Genomic DNA, 22312 nt, shown 5'->3' on the forward strand with positions numbered 1-22312 from the left:
TCGGAGTAGAGCCGCTGCTCCTTCGCGTCGAAAGGAGCCAGTTGAGGTGGTTCGGGCATCTGGTAAGGATGCCCCCTGGGCGCCTCCCTAGGGAGGTTTTCCAGGCACGTCCAGCTGGGAGGAGGCCTCGGGGAAGACCCAGGACTAGGTGGAGGGATTATATCTCCAACCTGGTCTGGGAACGCCTCGGGATCCCCCAGTCGGAGCTGGTTAATGTGGCTCGGGAAAAGGAAGTTTGGGGTCCCCTGCTGGAGCTGCTACCCCCGCGACCCGTTACCGGATAAGCGGAAGAAGATGGATGGATGGATGTATAAATGTATACAAATGTCAAATATTTCAGAAATTAACCTGTAGCTGAGGCTTGGCGTCGCCCTCCATGCCTCCCTCTCGCCTTGCCTTGGCCCACATGGCCCCTTTTAGAGCCCTGTTGAGGGTCTCCTCCAGAAAGCGCTCGTTTTTTTCTCCTCAGCTGCTCTCTGTGTGTTGAAGTGAAAATTTTGGAAGACTGATGTTTTTAAAGGTACTGAAACCCCAACATAGTGTGTTAATAAGGTGTTAATCAGCTTAAGTGAGCCTTTGCATTGATTCTAAAAGTCAATGTATTAGATCTAAAAAGTTTTTTGTCACTGTTGGTCAGTTGAACTATTTTTGTGAGCTCCTTCCACCCATGCTCATAATGAACCATTTTTAATGGGACTTAGATCTCTCCTGCCATATTGATCCAAAATAAAGGTATTCTAGGCATACTCAGCATTTTTAGATATGCCAGATTGGCATGTTATTATGTTTTGCTTAATTGCAACCTGTAATACACCTGCATGGAATCTCCTGCACTCACAATTGTCCAATCATTCACCTGTCTGTGTATATTCAAGGACACAATGAATAATGGATATAAGAACACTAATCTTGGCTTCAGCAAGCATATGGTCATGCTTCAGTTCAAGAGCCATGTTTCTCCCCTCTTGGAACTTGGGGTCCTGGGGGTCATTAGTATTTTTTTTGGCCATTGCAACGCAGACAAATACAGAGAGACAGACAGAAACAGAGACAAACAGACAGCGGGACAGACAGGTACAACAGATATACAAAAAGACAGATGCAGTATATAAAAGAGACAGAGATATTAAGATTGAGAGACAAAAAGACAGAGGTTGAGAGATAAATAGAGATAAGGATTAAACAAGATGGATAAATATTAAGAGAGAGAGATACAGATTAAAGTAAGAGATGGAAAGAGGTTGGCTCTTAAAAGTGCCTTTGTTTTAAATAAATCAGGACAGGGAAGTTGGGTAGCTGGGTAAATGTACAGGAGCTGCAGGGAGAACGGAAAAAAAACTTAATCATGTAATGTAGTCTTTCTATGTTTATATTTATCTTGACAGGATACATTTATATTGAAATGAAAGGATACAATTCTTGTCATAAATACTTAAGACAAATAGAAATTTACGTTTCTTCTATTTCCTGTAACACATGTTCAAAGGCGCGTAACTGCGCGTAACATGCATCAGGGGATTTAAAGGTCTTTGCAGTAGGCCTAGCTAGTAATGTTATTGTGTTATTACTCATACATTACTGTGTGCATGAACCTAAGTGGCAGAGAAAACGGCAAAGTCTAGCGGAGCTCACAGTTCCCCGATACATCCAAATTTGTCTATGCGTTTTGAAGACATTTAACGTTAGCTATATGATAAAACTAGCTAGTAACGTTAGCTACGTAGTGTTAGCTTATGCTGGTTAAAGCTAACGTTAGCCAGCCACCAAGCTTGCAGCTTTTTTTCTTTCTTTGCTGATAATGTTGAAACCAACAGTCAAACTATAGCTAAATCGTTGCCCTAATATGTAAATAATGTGAGTAATGACAAAGAAAGGCATCAATTATAACATTTAAGCAAAAACATGCAGCAAACTATTATGAGTTACGGCTTACCTGTTGAGTGGTTTGATCGCAATGAGGAAAAAAACGGTGGCAGTTGCGAAACGAGCTTTCGCCACCAGGCGGTGCTGCGGGTAATTAGAATAATGCAAGTGTACAGTGTCAGCCTTACCTAAAATAAAAACGTTTATTCCTAACTTCAAAACATCATATACAACATTTGATAAATTAATCAATATTATATTATGTATTAATTTATTTCAGATGCGCGGAGCTGTACGTCACTTCCTGTGAGCCCTGCAGGTCAGAGACTGTGTAGCCATGGATCGTAAATTATGAGAAAAACTAAGCAAATAGTACAACGGTTGATGGTGACAAAATCACTCGTTAAATGTATAAATTGAAGCTATATTGGCGTTACAGAGCTGCCTGGTCGCTGTCCGATTGTCTGATATGAATGACCGCATTGCATTGTGGGATATACGCTGTGAATGCACTCCGCTTATAGGGTCCTTTAATATAATATACTGTAATAATTATATGGAAATTAGATGGACATAATAACATTAAAATAAGTAAATAAAGCCATGATAGCATCTCGTGAATACATGTTGATTAAAGCGTTGTGGTCCTAAAATAGCAATAACAACAATAAAGCAATACAGCTTTCTTGGTATTAACATGGACACATGTAGGCCTAATAACAATAGAATAAATACATAAACCCATGAAAACATCTCGTAAATAAATGCTGAATAAAGTAGCAGTTGCAGTTTGAAAAATATAGCTAAATCATAACAAAGCCATGTGGCTTCAGCCCCGACTGAAAGACTGAGAAAAAAAAGTGATGGAAACACGAAATAATGCTTCCAATTGAAATACAGTAGTTAGGAAACGTACTCTCCAACACGTAAAAACCGAGAAAAACGTGTCCGTGTACACAAATCAATAGATTAAATAACGTGACTATTACCGAACTGCCGTGAGACTAGGTTGCACACACACACACACACACACACACACACACACACACACACACACACGCACACAACACATCCATTTGCACACATATATTTACGCTAACTCAGACTGTACTTCCGACAATAACCCTGTTGGTGGAGCTCACTGAGTGCTGTTGGTAGGTAGAAGAACGAGAGAATTCGGTACAGCATAGACAGTTGTGTTTTACATAACAGTTGAGCTAGTGTGCCAGTTAGTTATTACGTCTTTGTTGTTCCAAATCTTTTCGTTCTACTTCCTACCACCAGCACTCAGAGAGCTCCATCAACAGGGCTATGTTTGGAAGTACACTGGAGTATCACTTTAAATGCACACATAACTACACATGCATATGTACCCCCCCACACTCACTCACTTACCGTACTTTCGTGGATGTACGCACACACACACTCCCTCCTTCATACAAGCAACCCACGAGTGTGCACACACTGTCACACGCACAAAACTCATTTAGTTACATTCAGTAGATACACTATGCATGCCTTTGCACATGTACTTCTTAATTAGGGCCCGAGCGCCGACAGCGGCGAAGGCCCTATTGAAACTGAAGGAATTATTATTTTCTGCAAATGAATCGCCTTTTTGCGGGGCTTAACATATTCAAAAACTCACCAAAATTGGTGGTTGCATCAAGTCTGGTGAAAATCTACATATTTTATGGGTTTCGGGAATAGGCGCACAAAAATGGCTCGCTAGCGCCCCCTACAAAGTAAAAAAAATGTAGCCCCTGCAGTGCGTTTAACGTAGACTCACGAAACTTGATAGACATATGTAACATGTGAAGATGTACAAAAAACTTCATTGGAGCCATACCCTAAACCCAACAGGAGGTCCGCCATGTTGATTTCAAAGTTCGAAATTAGAGGGATTTTGGCCATTTCCACATGTCGTACTTTAACGAACTCCTCCTAGAGATTTCATCCGATCAACTTCAAATTTGGTATGTACCATCTTAAGACATTAAAGATGAAAAGTTATTAAAAGAAAAACTTTTCGTCATAGGGCATGGCCGTGGCGGGGCGGCCATTTTGTGCGTTTCACCATCAAAACAGGAAGTGGCTGTAACTTGAGTGCACATTGTCCCATTGACTCAAAACTTTTCAGGATTCATACGAGTCCAACCGTAAGGACAAATAAAGGCCGATATTTACTTAAAGTCATAGCGCCCCCTAGTGGCAATAGGAAGTAGGCCTAAAACTCAAGGTGCTATACTACTGCTATACACTCAGAAATGCCAGATCAGACTATTACTCATCACTAATAGAAGAAAATAAGAACAACCCAAGGTTTCTTTTCAGCACTGTAGCCAGGCCGACAGATAGTCACAGCTCTATTGAACCATCTATTCCTATAGCTCTGAGTAGTGATGACTTCATGAGCTTCTTTAATGATAAAATTAAAACAATTAGAGATACAATTCATCACCTTTTGCCCTCAACTAACGGTTCACCTTTAAACGCAGGACTGCTAGAAAGAACAACAAGATCTGACATATACTTAGACTGCTTTTATCCAATAGACCTTCAACAATTAATGTTAAAGGTCTCTTCAGCTAAGCCATCTACCTGTCTCTTAGACCCCATCCCAACGATGCTATTTAAAGAAGCGTTACCCATGGTTAACACTTCATTACTAGATATGATCAATAGGCTAGGCCTATGTCTTTAAAGTAGCTGTGATAAAACCTCTTATGAAAAAACCCACCCTCGATCCTGATGTCTTAGCCAACTATAGACCTATATCTAATCTCCCCTTGCTCTCCAAGATCCTTGAGAAAGTAGTCGCTAATCAGTTATGTGATTTTCTACATAGCAATAGTTTATTCGAGGACTTTCAGTCAGGATTTAGAATGCATCATAGCACAGACACGGCACTGGTGAAAATTACTAACGATCTTCTAACTGCTGCTGACAAAAGACTTGCCTCCGTACTTGTCTTATTAGATCTTAGTGCTGCATTTGACACTATTGACCGTACCATCCTGTTACAGAGATTTGAACATTTAGTTGGCATTAAAGGAATAGCACTAAGCTGGTTTAAGTCCTATTTCTCTGATCAATCTCAATTTGTTAATGTTAACAATAAATCCTCCAGGTACGCTAAAGTTAGTCATTGCGTTCCACAAGGCTCAGTGCTTGGACCAATTCTATTCTCCTTATATATGCTTCCTCTAGGCAATATTATTAGGAAACACTCAATTAACTTTCACTGTTATGCGGATGACACCCAATTATATTTATCAATCAAGCCAGACGAAACCAGTCAGTTAGCTAAACTTCAAGTATGCATTAAAGATATAAAATCATGGATGACCTACAATTTTCTGATGTTAAACTCAAACAAAATGTAGAGTTATTGTTATTGTATTGTTATTGTGCTGGGCCCTAAACACCTCCGAACCTCATTATCCAAAGATATAATTACTCTGGATGGTATTGCCCTGGCCTCCAGCACTACTGTCAGAAATCTTGGAGTTATTTTTGATCAGGATATATCCTTTAACACCCACTTAAAACAAACCTCAAGAACAGCTTTTTTTCATCTTCGTAACATTGCCAAAATTAGGGAGATCCTGTCTCAAAACGATGCTGAAAAACTAGTCCATGCATTTGTTACTTCCAGGCTGGACTACTGTAATCCCTTAATATCAGGTTCCCCAAATAAGTCCCTTAAGACTCTCCAGCTGATCCAGAATGCCGCAGCGAGTGTTCTGACAAGAACTAACAAAAGAGATCATATTTCTCCTGTATTAGCGTCTCTGCATTGGCTTCCTGTAAAACCCAGGATTGAATTTAAAATCCTTCTCCTGACCTAGAAAGCTCTAAATGGTCAAGCACCATCATATCTTGAAGAGCTCATAGTATCTTATTGTCCCACTAGAGCACTGCGCTCCCAGAATGCAGAGAGTTACTTGTGGTTCCTAGAGTCTCTAAAAGTAGAATGGGAGCCAGAGCCTTCAGCTATCAGGCTCCTCTCCTGTGGAACCAGCTCCCAGTCTGGGTTCGGGGGGCAGACACTGTCACCACATTTAAGAGTAAACTAAAAGCTCTACTCTTCGATAAAGCTTATAGTTAGGGAGTGAGGAGTTGCAGCGTCCGCCTAACCCGGCCCACCTTCTCTATTCATAGTCGTCAGATTCATTTACCATATAATCAATAATATAATAAAAATAGAGGGAGGCAGGTCAGTACAGCCTGATCCGTTTGGGGAGAGTTCTAGCCCGACCAGGCTCCTCTCCTTAACCTGTCTCTCTTAATTATGCTGTTATAGTTTTAGACTGCCGGGGAACTTCCTTAGACACACTCAGCTTCTCTCTCCTCTCTCTTTCCATTTGTGTGCATCCATGTCCCAGAAATGCTCGTTACTAAACTAGCTCTGGGAAGGTTATTCCCCCGAGTTTTTTTTTTTTTCATCCAGCATGTTTCCTTGGATTAGGGCGCCACCAAAATCATGATTGCAGCTGTCACCTTGGTCCTGCTGCACTCCCTGCTATGCTCTGCAGTGCCCTGCTGTGTCCTGCTGCATCCTGCTATGTCCTGCTGTACTCTGCTGTGCCATGCTACATCCTGTAACGCCATGCAGTGCCCTGCTATGCCATGAACTACTACGACTACTATTTCTAGTCACTGTTCCATTATCTTTATTGTGACTATTATTGCCACTGTTCATCACACGCCAACCGGCACCGTCAGACACCGCCTACCAAGAGCCTGGGTCTGTCCGAGGTTTCTTCCTAAAAGGGAGTTTTCCTCGCCACTGTCGCACTAAATGCTTGCTCTTGGGGGAATTACTGGAATTGTTGGGTCTTTGTAAATTATAGAGTGTGGTCTAGACCTACTCTATCTGTAAAGTGTCTTGAGATAACTCTTGTTATGATTTGATACTATAAATAAAATTGAATTGAATTGAATTGTTTACATATGGGGGTTCCCATGTACCGTCTTCCCCTGCCACCCTGCCAAGATCTCTTGCTACCGCTTTGCCACCCCATTTAAAATTTTCTAGATCCGCCACTGCTCCCAATGTATCAAAAGCGCTGATTGTGAAGATTGTGAAGAACATGATGTTAGGTGGAAAAAAAGAGGGCAAGAAATGAACTGTGCCCTGGAAGGGATGAGAAAGCTTGGCGCTGTAACCCTCAATCACACCTGAGATTAGTTGTACATTTTTTGTAAATAAATGTAAATGCTTGCCATAAGAGTCCTTTCAGATGCAGAGCAGACATTAAACTACTCAACTTGGGAAACCAAACAGCAACAACAGTGCAGGAAGTGAGAATTAAACTGCTTTTGGTATTATAGCAAAATTGATTTGCCCACTAAGTGTCAAGGGTGTTGGCAGTTCCTGGGAGCTTTATTGCATTAGGCATGTTTCTATCGTTATAATAATGAGATTTAAAAATAAATAAATAAATAAAGGATTGGTTATGAACTTTGCCCGTCCCTCTTCTAGTACAAGGCAGTGATATTATTACTGACAGAATCATTTTCAGCCAGCACAGAGAGGACCGTGATGCTCATTTATTGTTCAGACCTCTTAGAGTCATGATGCTTGCAGGTTTCCTCTTTCTGCTCCTCCTCACAGGTAAGCTGGAACAATTCTGTATGATGCATGCAGGTGTGAAACTTCTGTTGTCAGCCCAATACGATTAAGGTGAATGGAGTTGTAGTTTAACACTACCTTCAATATATATTTCCAAAAACTTTCACAGTGTGGTAAGTGGATAATTTAGAGTAATGGGGACACTTCCTGGAAAGATATGTTGTAATTCATTTTTATGTGTGCATGAAAATAATATTGAATCCAAATAGCTGTATACTCTTTTCTGTCAGGTATAAGTCCCCTTAGTTTCGCAGACGAAGAGATTTCTGGCAATCAGCAGACGTCCAATTACAGCGTTAAGGAAAGTATGTACAGAAATCAAACACTCCAAAAGTGCACAGTAATTATATGTATTATTATTTATTCCTGTAGTCTTAATTACAGAATCTCAAAGACAGTTAAAACCTACCAAAACTAAGGGGGGAAGTATTTAATTAGCAAATTTGGTACTGACCCTATTTCAAATCACATTTTAAATACACGTTAGCAATAGTTCATGCATCATTTGCATTTTCAAACATACACATTTTTTGAAAACTTTTGACACAAAAAACAATTGTCTTAGGTTATCAATTAGGGAAGTTTAATTATGATATCTGTTTGTTAAAATGTATTACCCTGTTCACCTGTAGTGTCTTGTAGAATGTCTGGATTTTTACAATATCTTTAAAGGCTGTTTTCTCAAAAGAAAATTCGACTCTCAGCCAGAAATCTCAACTTCACATACAGTACATCAAACGTTCCACTTTCATTCCTATCCATCTTCTAAAGTATGTTGCAGGGGGGGGTTGTTCATATGCTATTCATAGCCTGATATATGTAACATTTTACACCTAAAAACGTGGTGAAAATTGACTAGTATTTTCTGATTTCAGAAGTGATGAAAAGAGATAAAATTCCCTCTGTAAAAACCTTAGACTCTATTATGAAACAATTATTTTTAATCAAACTAGCAACTAGCAAATTTAAATAAAAAATGTAATGGTGATATCTCTTAGTTAAAATATTACTTAAATACTTTTTAAGGAGGTGTTTAAGTGTTTTATTCACACCAGTGGTCCCCTTGTGCCCGTGCCCCTTTAACCCAAACCTAACCCCAACTTGTCATGACAAAAACCGAATGACACTTACTAAAAGAAGCGTTATGTCATAAAGTTTATGATTTGTTTATAATGTTTATAACACGTTCATGACAGTGTCATGTCACTCTTATGTAGATACCTTCAAGTAAAGTGTACCCAAATATTTTCCCTCTTCACCTGCAGTGTCTCCCCTTAAACAGCTGTGATTGAATCAGGGTAAGACCTGTATACTCTTTTCTATCAGGTGGAGATACCTACAATAACACAGAGGCTCGACTCAACTTCACAGATGTCGAACGTATGTACAAACTACACAGTATTATAGGTATGAATATATATATATATATATATATATATATATATATATATATATTTTACTGTAGCCTTAATTATGTATATGTTATACATCCTGAAACTTAAGTCTGTTTTTAACTATTGAGTTTCTGTTCATAATAATAAAACAAAAAAATATTATACTGGTGTAAACAGTAAAGTGGTCTCGTTGACGATGCATTTGGACAGTGTGTACCGGATATAGATCTCAAATAGAGAGGCCTTTAAATGACTGCGAAAGCTCACATTTAAAAATCATTAGTGGGCTGATGACATAAACACCCACAGTCCTGCCAACGCCCATCTCATAATAGCCTTTCACTGACCACAATCCCTGGATATTACTGCAGATATTTGTCAGCTGGTGTTTTCCAAGGATTGATAATAAATTCAGAAGCAGTAGATACCTACCCAGAGAGCTTATTGTTTGCCTATTATTTGTAATTTCTTCTAAATTATAAGTAATCATGAATACATACGTCCAGACAAAAATAAGAGCATTGAAGCATTTCTTTATTTTTTAAGAAAAAACTCTTTGACTGAGATTGTGTCTTAAAATCTCCCAATAGATCCGGGCTCTGGAGAAGGTTCTGGGAAATCCTGTGGTTATCAGGATGTTTTAGACTACCTGAAACTGACCAAAAACAACGATACGTACACCATGACTCGACCTGTTAAAAACTTTACAAAGCCTACACGGGTACACCTGCAAATTGTGATCTATGGCATCCTAGATGTGGTAAGTTTTAAATTAAGCTTTAATTCTCTTAATTTTCTTTTTGATGATAAGGATTATTTCCTTTTGCTAATGAGGGTATGTTTTTAACATATATGTTAAAAAATCTTATCGCAGTTAGCGATGCTGTGCGATGATTGTTGATACTCAGTTGCCGGACAAATGGACCAACCCCCCTCCCCCTCTCCCTTCAGAATCTCCACCCCCCCAGATTTATTGACGCACATATCCATAGCGACCACTTCTGCAATTGTCTCAGCTGACTAAACGAAATACGGCAGAGTCGATATTAGGTCATGTTAGGTTGTAGATTAGCAAACTATCACTACTGCTGTAAAGCCAACCAGTTGGGAGCAGCCATCACAAACAATAGCAAACAGGCGAGGTTAAACTGACCTATTCATAATTTGCAGTGACGTCATTACCATGGATACCTGGCGGGCAAGAAACGCCGATAGAATGGCGATGAACAGTGGCCAGCCAGGGGAATTGCAGCCTTGCAGATTTCCAATACTACAATCAATCAACTATTTAGACCATATGTCACCAAATGTTAAAATTAGATATCATGAAAAGATTAACATACTCGGAACTTGTGATCCATACACAGCACCCGCTGATGTTTTCATTGCTTTGAAGCTGGCCAAGTCTCTACCAGACTTGGAGTTTGGAGATATTTACATATATCTTATAGAGAATCCGTCACCTTACACCGCACAAAAAATGAAAGCCTACAAAAGTACAGATAGCTATCTTTTTTTCAAGAGTGGATGGGTTAACAACGCTGTCGTATGGGAGGTGAAAAACAGGAATATCTTCATAATCGAAGCAAAGGTGAGTGTTACTAGTTAGCTAGCTACCCGCTAACGTTTGCTAATCTGTTCCGTTGTGTGATGAAGTCTTCATCTGAATACGTACACACTGCCTGCCGGCGAATGACAGCTTGATAAGTATTTTTTTTTTTTTTTTTTTTTTTTAAACCTTCTGCCAACACTAGGCTATGTATCATGTAGGGTGACCAGACGTCCCGGTTTGACCGGGACAGTCCCGAGTCCCGACAAAAGCTGTGTCGGGACGCTAAAATATCCCAGTTTACAGTTCCCGGTTGTCAGTGATTAGCTACATAACCGACGTGGTCTTATAGCCCGATCATTAACTAAACCCATGTAGAAAGACTAATAAAGCGTCCAGCGTATGATTTTAACTGTGTGTGTGTGTGTGTGTGTCAGTCAATCATAGCGGTCTGCGTCTGCATAATCTGTGCAGCCAGTGTTACAATGTATATTTGTAAACATTGTTGCAACGCCTCTTCTTATCTGTCTCGTTTTAACCAGTCTTTTGCTGACACCTGTGTTAAATTTCACAGTAGGCTTTCAGCCAACAAATTGATTCTTGAGCAAATTCACTCCTCTAACAAATATACGAAATTAATGTTTACAATGAATAGGGAAGCTATCAAATGACATTACGTGTGTGTGTGTGTGTGTGTGTGTGTGTGTGTGTGTGTGTGTGTGTGTGTGTGTGTGTGTTGTTGGTTAGAATAACCACACACCACATGTAAACGTATATGGTAGCCTAATTTAAAAAAGGAAAGAAATGTGTCGCTTTAAAAATATCAGTCTACTGTGCTTGTGAATTATTTAATATAGACTTTATCTAACTAAAACCATTTTTTTCTATGTTAGGTACATCATTCGTATAGCTTGAATGAACCGCCTCTGACAGCTTGGGTTGCTGTGGAAAAGGAGGGACTGGTTCGATTTGGCCACTGCACCTGTATGGCCGGGTTAGGCGAAGTGTGCTCACATGTAGGTGCCATTCTGTACACATTGCAGACAGCTGTCAATAAACTGCGCGGCACTACTTCCACTGACGAGGCCTGTACCTGGAATGAGCCTAGTATAGCAGCCAGTAGAAAAATAGAGTGTGCAGAGGGGAGCCAGATAGTTTTTTCTAAGGCCCAGAGAAAGAGAGCAGCAGATGGGTGTGGTGACCTTCCTCCTGCTAAAATTCCACTTCCAACTCCTGCTGAACGTGCAGCACTGTACAACATGCTACACCTTTCCGAGAAGAGTGAGAAGGAACCAGTAAGGAGTGCCATTCTAGCTTTAGTTCCTGGCCATGCACACAGATATATACCTCGGGCTGTACAAATTAATATCCCTAAATCCCTTAGCAAAATATACACGCCATTGAACAGGGCACTCTCACACGCAGAACTGTACTCAAAGAGTGAAGAGGTCTTTGCAGGATTGAGCATAACAGAGGGACAAGTACTTTTATTTATACATCAGTGAGTGTGGTTTAAAGTATGTATGTCAGTTATGTCTTAGGAAAAGGACATTTTGAGTGCAGGATCAGTTTTCACAAAATTGTTAAAATGTAAATGTATTACTGGTGATTTGCAACATGAATTTCACTCAGCTTTTTACATTTTAGTGCTGTGCAATAGAAAGTGAGACAAGACTTCAATCCAAATCCACTATGTGGTACGACCAGAAAGCAGGAAGGGTCACTGCATCTAACATCCGAGCAGCCTGCCACACTAACTCAGAAAAACCAGCTGTGTCCCTGCTGAAAAAGCTTTGCTACCCCGTGGCCTACAAAGCTCGAAACATACCACATTCTCTCAGGTACTAAACAATGCCTTCAATTAACAATCAGATAACTTCCACAAAAAATAATTGAGGGCTTTTCATTTTCTTTACCAAGATATGCACATTATGGAGGTTATCATAATCTATCATTTTTGATACTTAAATATTGTTTGTTTCAGATGGGGCATAGAACATGAGGGAAGGGCCGTGGAGGAGTACTCCAAGATCATGAAGCAACACCACACCAACCTCAATGTCAGGAGGGCAGGACTGGTCATTAATCCTAAATACCCATGGTTAGGGGCATCCCCAGATGGCATGTTAATGTGTGACTGCCATGGGATGGGTGTGTTAGAAGTGAAGGCACCAAGTAGTCTTGAGAACAGCAGTTTAGTTGACAAAATTAAACAGGATGGCACATTTTGTCTCAATGAGGTAGAGGGTACATTTTCACTAAAGAGGGACCACCAGTACTTTTACCAAGTGCAGACACAAATTCACTTAGCAGAGGCAAGCTACTGTGACTTTGTTGTTTGGGGGCCAGGGATAGATGGCAAAGGAGAAGTTCACATTGAGAGAATTATACCGGATACAGTCTTCTTTGAAGCTATGCATGGAAAGGTTCACACTTTTATCCGAACATGTGTCAAAAAAATTTACAGCACCTGTTCAAGCAATATCACATGATGCCACCAAATCGTCTGAAGGCTGTTACTGTGGTATGCCTGTTCTGGATACTGATGACAAAATAGAGTGTACATCAGGAATCTGTGCTGATAGTTTTTTTTTTCTTAATTCTTTTTTTCTTATATATATATATATACATACATACGTACACAGACGTGCACAGATATATGCATACACATACGTATACACATACAAAGATTAATAAATTGACAATGCACATAAGTAATCAAAATGAAAATGTAATACATTTATGTAAATAATGTGTGTACATACATGCTTTTTTTTGTGTGTGTGTGTGTGTGTAGTTTGTGTAAATAAATCATTGTATATTTACATTGTATTAATGTTGTACTGTATTCAGTAGTGTTTAACCAGAAGGAATAATTGAGGGTGCCACATTTGTAAGGGCACAACACACATGGACTACTTTGTCTAAAACTGTAAACCCTTTGGGGTGTTCAGCTTCACACATCTGGATACCAATAGTACTTTGTAGTATAGTGTATCGGTTTCTTGTTTCACCGATAACTCTTTCTACATGGATTCTTACTGAGGCAAGTCCACGTGTGGACTCCAGCTCTACTGGGCTAAATTGTTTCCTTCCTTTAGTGAAAGCTGGGATCTTCAGCTCAGCATTATACAAACTAATAGACTCTGCCACGTTAAACCCTCGATCAGCCAGTATTACATCACCTGCCCTGATGCATTCCAGAAACCCAGAATTTTCTGTGACACGTCTGTCTGATGTTCTGCCTCCCCATCCCTTAGATATGAATATGACTGTTCCTTGTGGGGATATGCCTATTAGGTATTTCATGGTGTGATGATGTTTATAGGTCGAATATGTCTGTGCTCTTGCTTTGAAGTCTTTGGGTTTTTCTATAACAATTTCAAAACAGTCAATTATGCAGGCACATCTAGGATGTGAAGTTTGTCGAAATATCATGGGCATTGACAGCCGAAGCTCTTCTCTCTGTGGCCAAAATAAAAATGCTGGAACAAGCTTTGCATGTAGCATGTCAAGGGTAGTTCTAAAAGTTCTGCTTGCTGTCGCTATCGAGATTTGGAAGCGAACACTAAGTAGAGCAAGGGACAGGTTAATTTTCATCCTCATAAGAGTTAAAAGAAGTTGTTGGAAAGGAGAGAGGGTTGTGTGTGTCGGAAGACATAAAATAACACTACATAAAACTACTTGCAGCTGGGCAAACGTGGGGAGTCCAGTCAGTGCTTTCACTTTTAGATCGTCATTTGCTAAAGCCTGTTCGTCCAGTGTTCCTAGATTGGTTTTCAGCCTGCGGTTTTCCTCCCTGAGGTCGTCACACTCCTGCTGTAGCTTTGCAATGGCATCTTTGCAGTGATTGCTGAAACACTGTTGTGGCACAGGCTCTCCTGACGACAGTTCCAAGAGGACATCTATAGCATCTTGTTTCTTTTCTGCCTCCATCCTCTTGATTTGGATTCTACTGTGCTGCTCGTACCTTTTGTTTTCAAGGACACAATGAGATTTTTTTTATCACATATATAGAACTACTATTGTAAAATATGTATTACATTTGGTTATACTTTACTGTGCAGGGAGATAAACTAATGATTAACTGTTAAGAACTAATTCAATACGAGAGTGACGCATAATAGAAAAAAACAACACTAGATGCAGCAAAACATTTCAGACACAGCCTTATTATACAACATTCAAAGTCAAACCTTTCCATGTCTTTCTCCCTTTTCCTCTTTTTGGTGACAGGGGTGTGAGAGAAGACAGATGGAACCCAGTCAGGGGACAGCAGGTCATCAGATTTGGCACCTGAAATAATGGTTATGGTTATGGTATTTAGCAGACGCTTTTGTCCAAAGTGACATACAAATAACAACAATAAATTTAAATTGAACACAGGTGTCAGCAAAAGACTGGTTAAAATGAGACAGATAAGAAGAGGCGTTGCAACAATGTTTACAAATATACATTGTAACGCTGGCGGCACATATTATGCAGACGCAGACCGCTACGATTGACTGACACACACACACACACACACACACACACACACACACACACACACACACACACACACACACACACAGTTAAAATCATACGCTGGACGCTTTATTAGTCTTTCTACATGGGTTTAGTTAATGATCGGGCTATAATAAGACCACGTCGGTTATGTAGCTAATCGCTGACACTATTTCATAGTGGTTGGTGTAAACCGGGACATTTTAGCATCCCAACACAGCTTTTGTCGGGACTCGGGACTGTCCCGGTCAAACCGGGACGTCTGGTCACCCTATATCAGATATTACAAACCTCAAAACGACATACCTTTGATGAAATGATCACTGCACAGACGTGTATACTGTGAAGGTTGCCAGGTCCCATTTCCTGAAACGGTTGCACGTCTGATAGCCTGTATCCATAGTTGTCTTCTCTCTGGATTCTCCTTATCAGATGGGATCCGGTAAAAACATAACCCCGGCTTCTCTCCTCGGTGGTTAGTGCAACCAATCGCACAACAACTATCTGGCATCGTTTTCACCTCAAAACAATAACTTTCGTATGGTAAAACTCATAGACAGTATATAACAGTAAAACTGGTGAGGTTTTGTTGCTAGGAGAATGATGTTCTTGCCCGCCAGCCAGTAGTTGTGACGTCACGTGCAAAGTATGAATTGAAAACAGCAAACAGTGAAACAGCGAAGCTAGCGTTATTACTGACTTGTCCATAATAACAAGAGCAACCTCCTGGTGATGATTGGCTGGAATAGTGTTATCTTACTTGTGCGCTCCTTTCTGTTTGTTTTGCATTTACACATAACACCAGATTTGTTTTCAGCGCACACAGAACATAGAGAGCTAGATGACTGTGAGGAAATATTCACTGAACTTTATGAAAATTGTATTGGATTAACATTTTTACTATACTATACTATACCTTTAATTAGTGGGAATGCTGATTCAGCAGCATTCCAACTATTGTTATTCCTGTCGGCCATTTTCTTTATTTTTCTTATTCTTAATCCCTCTTCCGTACGTTTTTTGGCTCTCTGTAACTTCTGCATACATTCAGCTATTAAAACCATTCAACTTTTAAAATGTTAAGTTCTTTCAGCTAATGATGGGACTTCTTCAACTTTTTTTCTACTATTTATACTTTTTTTAAATATTAAGCTTTTTAACACTTTTTTTAACATTGAAGTCAATGAGAGCATGCTTCAAATCCTTCAAATCTTCTTCCGCTCCCAAAATTTTCAGCCCCTCCATACTTTCACCTACAGACCCCAAACAAACTTCCACAAAAACTTCAGGTATTAGGCTATGGCTTTTCAGTTTGATATCTTTTACAGTTTTTGTGAAAAAGCTGTTTAAGTTTAGTGATTATTTCAGGATTTTTCTGCATTTCTAGTGAGTGTGTGTGGCGTCTGTCAGAGTGGATGATGTCATCGCTAGAGCACAGAGCCTTAAAAAAAATATCTTTGTCCCCTCTCTATAAATTGCTCTCACGCCCACAATATCTACTTGTCATACACAATTTATACATCAAAACGTAGGTATTTTTGTCTAGTTTCAGACAGTGCTCAGTTATGTGATATGCCTTATACTGTTGGCTCAATGAGCTTCCAAATGACAAGAGTTCCACATCTCCCTCCATTCGCTGCCATGTTAAACATCCTCCACATTTCCTAGTGAAACACAGAGCGAACCACTTTTTTAAATCGCTGATTGGCCACATTTTTAAGTTTATCAACATAAATTTTACATGAATACGTTCACAAAGGTTGTGTGTCTCTAATGGTGAAGTCGTTGTTCCGATAGCATGTACTGTTGTGGATTTATTAAGGCTTGTTTGTAGAGTTCTCTCACACTGTCTCTCACTCATTAGCATTAGCAGGTGTGGTGCAGTTTAACAGCAGGTGACACGGTCGTTAACTGATCAAAGGATGTTTATAAATACTCGTCACCATGACAACACTTTCAGAGACAGCATCAGCAGTCTTTCAGCCTTTTCAGGCAATTCATTTCAACTTTCATCTTTGGCAGTATTACAGTTTAGCTTCCAGCTTTTCTAACAATGTATTTTAGCTCTTCACTTATTTAGGTAATGCAGTTTAGCTTCCAACTCTGACAATTTTCACACATACTCACACACACACACACACACACACACACACACACACACGCACACGCACACGCACACACACACACACACACACACACACACACACATATATACACACACACACATTAGAGCTGAAGGAACGTCATCCAGGTATTGGATGGTGTAGTGGATATGACACATGGCTGTCGTGTGGGAGAGCTGGGTTCAAATCCCACTGAGGTACATCAAGCAATGTGTCCCTGAGGTAAACACTTAACCCATACTCGCCTCAAAGGTGTGTTACCACTGACATATATAGCAATTGAAAGTTGCTTCCCTTTATCTTTCTGCTTGTTTGTTCTATGCAATGGATATGGCTGATAATAAGTCTTTTTAGTCAATTTATTGAAACTTCCACTTTTGACAGTATTACAGTTTAGCTTCCAGCTTTTCTAAAATGTATTTCAGCTCTTAACTTATGTGCAGTTCAGCTTCCAACTTCCAAGGTTTTCAGCAGTGTAGTGCCATGCATTTGAGATTTTTCAAACAATTTGTTCCATATTTCTGCATTTTCATCAATGTTTATCACAGCATTTGTAAGTCTTCCATACTGATTCATAATTTCAGATAAAATAAAAATAAATTATTTTATACAATAGTGGTGTTATTCAACTTTTTAATGAAATTCATACTCATTCTACTGATTTCCACGTGTTCAACTATGCTCACTACTTCAACTTCTTCTTACTGATTTAAGCTATTCATCCAGTTTAGCTTTAGCAATTCAGCTATTCAGCATTCCCACGCATTTTCTGCAGGAAATGCATTTTCTAGTTCTAAAAATGCAATTCTTTTTTACTGCTGCTTATACCGGGTCTAAGCTGGTATACGTACTGCCTCCAAGAAATAGATCAAAGCTTTCACTTTAATGTCTGCCACTGTGTTTATATGTTAACAAACTAACTGGCACATCATAGAAGCATATACAACCTGAAATTATGTTTGAATATCACTCAGAACTGTGTGACAAAGTGATGCTTGCTTCAAGCAGTGCGGGTGGCGACTGACTAATAAATGTTTGTTTACCCTGCTGAGACCGTTCAGTACAAATCTGTATATTCAAATCAACTTAGCTGCTGCTGACCAGCTCTAATACTGTACATACTCGCTGCCCTCGACACTTCCTGTAGATGCCGAACTGCAGCATATCATGTTAGTGTGCTCTGCAGTCTGGGCGCCTGAAAGGCACACAACATCAAATACCAGGAAACGTAGCCACCGTAGGTGTGGCGTAACCGTTTGCCTCAGATGAATAAATGCAGCTTTATAGTCTTATCAGGTTACTGTTCTAAATTGGGTTTACACAGGTGCATGTCATCTATTCCAACTTGTCTGGCAAAAGTAGCACCTGAAGCCAATGGTTTTGCTTAAACATTTGAGTTGTGCTTAGATTTGGCATGTATTAACTGAAATGTTGTTTGTTCTTTTCCCTGTTATATAAAGTCCTATGTTTGAGAGCTGTATTTTATATTAAAACCGGCATAGTGCTGTGTTTAATGACAGTTTTGCTGTATGGTCAGCCACAATATTCATTGAATTGTGCAGCAGGAAAGACTTACACACCTACGTTTTTCTTTACTCATAGAGAGAGATTGACCAGACTTTCGTTCCTTACGTTTGGATTTATATGGTGAGTTCTCTCTGAGATCGACATCAGTTTTCTGATCATTCATACCTGTTCATCAGAGTGGAAACTGAAATTATTTCTTTTCATTCTTTCTCTTCTTCTTCCTTTCTTCTTGATCCCCTCCATGTTTTCCTGTGTAGAAATGGCAAAATGAACACATTAGGTGGGATGCAACTACATTTTGTGGACTTCAAAAGGTGGTTGTTCCTACTGAATTATTGTGGAAGCCAGATCTAAGTATTGAAGAGATGTAAGTTTGAAGTTATGTGCATGCTCTCACACTCACAAATGCACATAACACTCACAATGGTTATTAGTGATAGAGCGTCAGACTGTTTAGAAAGTCATTAGATTAAAAAAAAAACATAAATGTTTGTTATTCAGGACAGAGAAGGACAAGGCCCCTCCGAGTCCTTATCTTACCATTGACTGGGACGGCTACGTCACCCTGAGGAACGACCTGATGATAGTTAGCACTTGCAGGATGCAAGTTTACAAATTTCCCTTTGACATTCAGAGCTGCAACCTCTCTTTTAAGTCTGCCACATATTCTGGTGAGCTTGTAACCAATTTTAAAAGTTCTAGACATTCATCTTAAATGTATGTTTTGCATTTAAATGCATGTGTGCTGTGATCACTTTGATCACACTGAACAGTTTGTCACCACCACATACATTCCTTCTTTGTTGACCTGATAAGGAAAAAAGTTTTATTTTTATTTTCTACCTCAGATGACGAAATAAAGTTTGAAACCATTGAAGATGGTTTCAAAAACACAGAGTGGACTCAGAAGTTGATGCGGACCCAGTACGAGTGGTTGTTCATATCCATGACAGTTAACAACAAAACTGTCAGTGATCTTACCAACAACCAAAGCATGATTGTTTACACTGTAAGTATTGAGAAAATGTTACTGCTAAAACGTTTTCTTTCAGAAAAAATCAATGTGTGTACTTTTTTCTTCTTCTTTTTTTTTTTTTTTAAATCTCTTTATTGAGTTTTTCCAGGACATGCACCAAATGCATTGCACCAGCAGCACACCATGTAATACAAGGTGGCAATGCAAGAAATGTCCAGATAAGCAAGCAAACCCTTACAGAACTAGTAATGGAACAGGCAGCAACTGAAACCTTAAAGGAGTAATTAAATTGTGACGGGAAGGCCCCCTCCCCTATAAATGTACACATACAGTACATGCATAGACACACACACACACACACACACACTGACACAAAACTATTGGATATACTGGGCGTGAGAGAGAAAAAGAGATTAAAAAAATAAGAACAAAAAAGGAACTAACATGGCAACAACAGTGATTCAGGAAAAAGTAGCGGTACACTATGGATTACAACTTGACACGACTGGTCAGGCACATGAGGTTTGTAAATCAATTCATGACTGCTGGGTTATCGACCATTTGTCAAGAAGCGGGTTCCTTATATTTAGAAATACTCTTGATTGGCAAGCTTATATAGGCCTTATAAAGACCTTCTATGTGGATTACATTGTCAAGTTGTCTCAGCCATCGGTGGAATGTGGGATGGATTCAGATTTCCATTGTTGTGAAATGAGGCGTTTAACTTCAGAAAAAGACGATGTAATGCACATCCAAGTAGCTGCTGGTGTAGGACAAAAAAGTAAATGTGGAAAGAAGGTAAAGTCAGCACAATGGCTCAATGCTCCGAAAAATACTTTAGTAAGGCGGACAACGTTTCGGCCCACAATCTGGCCTTCCTCACCTGTTGTGAGGTAATTAACTTGCCAGATTTGTCTTTGATTTTGTGAATGGCACGGGAGGCATGTTTAACAGATGTAACAAATGTGTAATTCTGAACAAATAAGACATTCTGCCAAGCTAAAATAATCCTAAATAATTTATACAGAAAGTCAAAAACTCCCAAAGTAATACAAAGTGATACCAGGGGAGAGGGATCCTCCAAACTACCAGGATGCCGCAGGTCCTATATAACCTAGAGACAGTGGCCACTGGCCAGCTGTCTTTAGTTCCTTGATTACCTCCTGCTCTACCCAACCAGGAACCTGCAACGCTTAAAGACAACACACTCACAGCACAGCAGCAACAAAGCTATGTTGTTTTACGTTATCATTTGATACATTGTTAACTTACAGGTATATGTCAATGATTGCCACTTTAAGTAAATCATTTAAAAGCTTCCTCAACCACCACAGATGTGAGCAGATACCTTGTTGTTGCAACCTGGGCACCACAGAGTTTCCTTTGACTAAAGTATTTGAACCACCTAATCCTTACTAGATCAAGATGAGGAGGCGGTCTGTCCTCTACATCGCCAACTTCTTGGTGCCCATCATGTTCTTCTTTTGTCTGGACTTGGCCTCATTCCTGATCTCAGACAGCGGGGGGGAGAAGCTCGGCTTCAAGGTCACTGTGCTGCTTGCTGTCACTGTGATGCAGCTTCTTCTCAATGAGATTCTGCCTTCGTCGTCAGACAGGATTCCTCTTATAGGTAAAGAAGCTCAGAGTTTTGCCTTTATTTGACTGTACTTCATATGAGCAGGAACATCACATAAACTGAGTCAATGTGTGGTTATTCGTCCACATTAATGATGCTGCCTTCTCCCTTTAGCGGTCTACTGCATTGGGATGTTTAGTTTGATGATGCTAAGCCTCCTGGAGACAATTTTGGTGATGTATCTAATGGAGAAAGACTCTGCATCCCAAGACAATGAGGCAGATAAAGACCAAAGCCTGAGTGAGGACTGTAACAAACAGGGCAAAGTCAGCTTCCACAACCATGATGGAGGTGAGAATAAACATAAATTCTACAAACCTCTGGATCTAACCTTAATCTCTGCTTGTTTGCTAGTGCTACTTATATTCACTGCTATGATTTGAATACTCACAGACACAATTACAACTTACAATACATAATGTTGATGCTACAACTGTCTTTATTGTGTCAAACTTATACTTTCAGAGTTGAAGAAATGGACTCACTGTGCTTGTGTTTGTGATGTGTCTGCTGATGAACCTCCATCTGAACTGCTGTCGGTGGCTAGAGAGGTTAGGATCAGTTGCACTTTAAAGGGTTGGTTCACCCAAATAAAAAAAAAAAAAAAAAATTATAGATCAAGTATAAAAAAAAAGTATAAAACATTTCAGCAGTATGTTGTTCTGTGACAAAAGGTTGCTGTTGAATTTCTTTAGTTGAGATTTTTAAATTCATTGAGCACGATAAACAAAATTGAAAAACATTGTTTGGGAAGAAGACAGAAATCTCAGGGATGGATATCTCAAAAACAACCCCAAAACTATCTGCACAACAAGATAACAGAAGGAGTGAGTCAGAAAATGTTTGTTTGTTATTAAGATGAATCAACCCTTTTATTCTCATCACAATGGACACAAAAACATGAATGTAAAATGTAGCAGCTTGCAATATGTACCTGTATGGTACATAATCGTATTAATTTGAAGTCAACTAAACCACTTCTGCAGGGCAACAGCAGCCAACTGACGGATGAGTCCAATGCCTTGGAGAAGGTCTCAGATGAGCTGAGGGAGGTGCTCCTGCTTCTCAACAGCAGGAAGGAAGAAGGGAAGCCCGGCTAC

The 22312-nt window shown here is 39.6% G+C and overlaps 1 protein-coding gene across 1 annotated transcript; it reads left to right on the plus strand.

Annotated features, from left to right (window-relative positions):
• Positions 1–7443: 7443 nt before the first annotated feature.
• LOC116060993 (5-hydroxytryptamine receptor 3A-like) lies at positions 7444–21595 on the plus strand. Its single transcript, XM_035997858.1, has 9 exons — positions 7444–7483; positions 8828–8881; positions 9486–9655; positions 18676–18720; positions 18858–18967; positions 19102–19271; positions 19449–19609; positions 20996–21206; positions 21327–21595. The coding sequence occupies exons 1-9, from the start codon at positions 7444–7446 to the stop codon at positions 21593–21595; spliced, it is 1230 nt and encodes a 409-aa protein (XP_035853751.1).
• Positions 21596–22312: the final 717 nt, after the last annotated feature.

Source organism: Sander lucioperca, chromosome 22 (assembly GCF_008315115.2).
Source record: "Sander lucioperca isolate FBNREF2018 chromosome 22, SLUC_FBN_1.2, whole genome shotgun sequence".
NCBI lineage: Eukaryota > Metazoa > Chordata > Actinopteri > Perciformes > Percidae > Sander > Sander lucioperca.

Bases quoted from the DNA above. Each gene is read 5' to 3' on its own strand.
- LOC116060993 (XM_035997858.1), top strand. From the start codon at position 7,444: ATGATGCTTGCAGGTTTCCTCTTTCTGCTCCTCCTCACAG. The intron at 7,484-8,827 runs GTAAGCTGGAAC...CTTTTCTATCAG, and splicing joins CTTTCTGCTCCTCCTCACAG to GTGGAGATACCTACAATAAC. The intron at 19,610-20,995 runs GTAAGTATTGAG...AATCCTTACTAG, and splicing joins AAAGCATGATTGTTTACACT to ATCAAGATGAGGAGGCGGTC.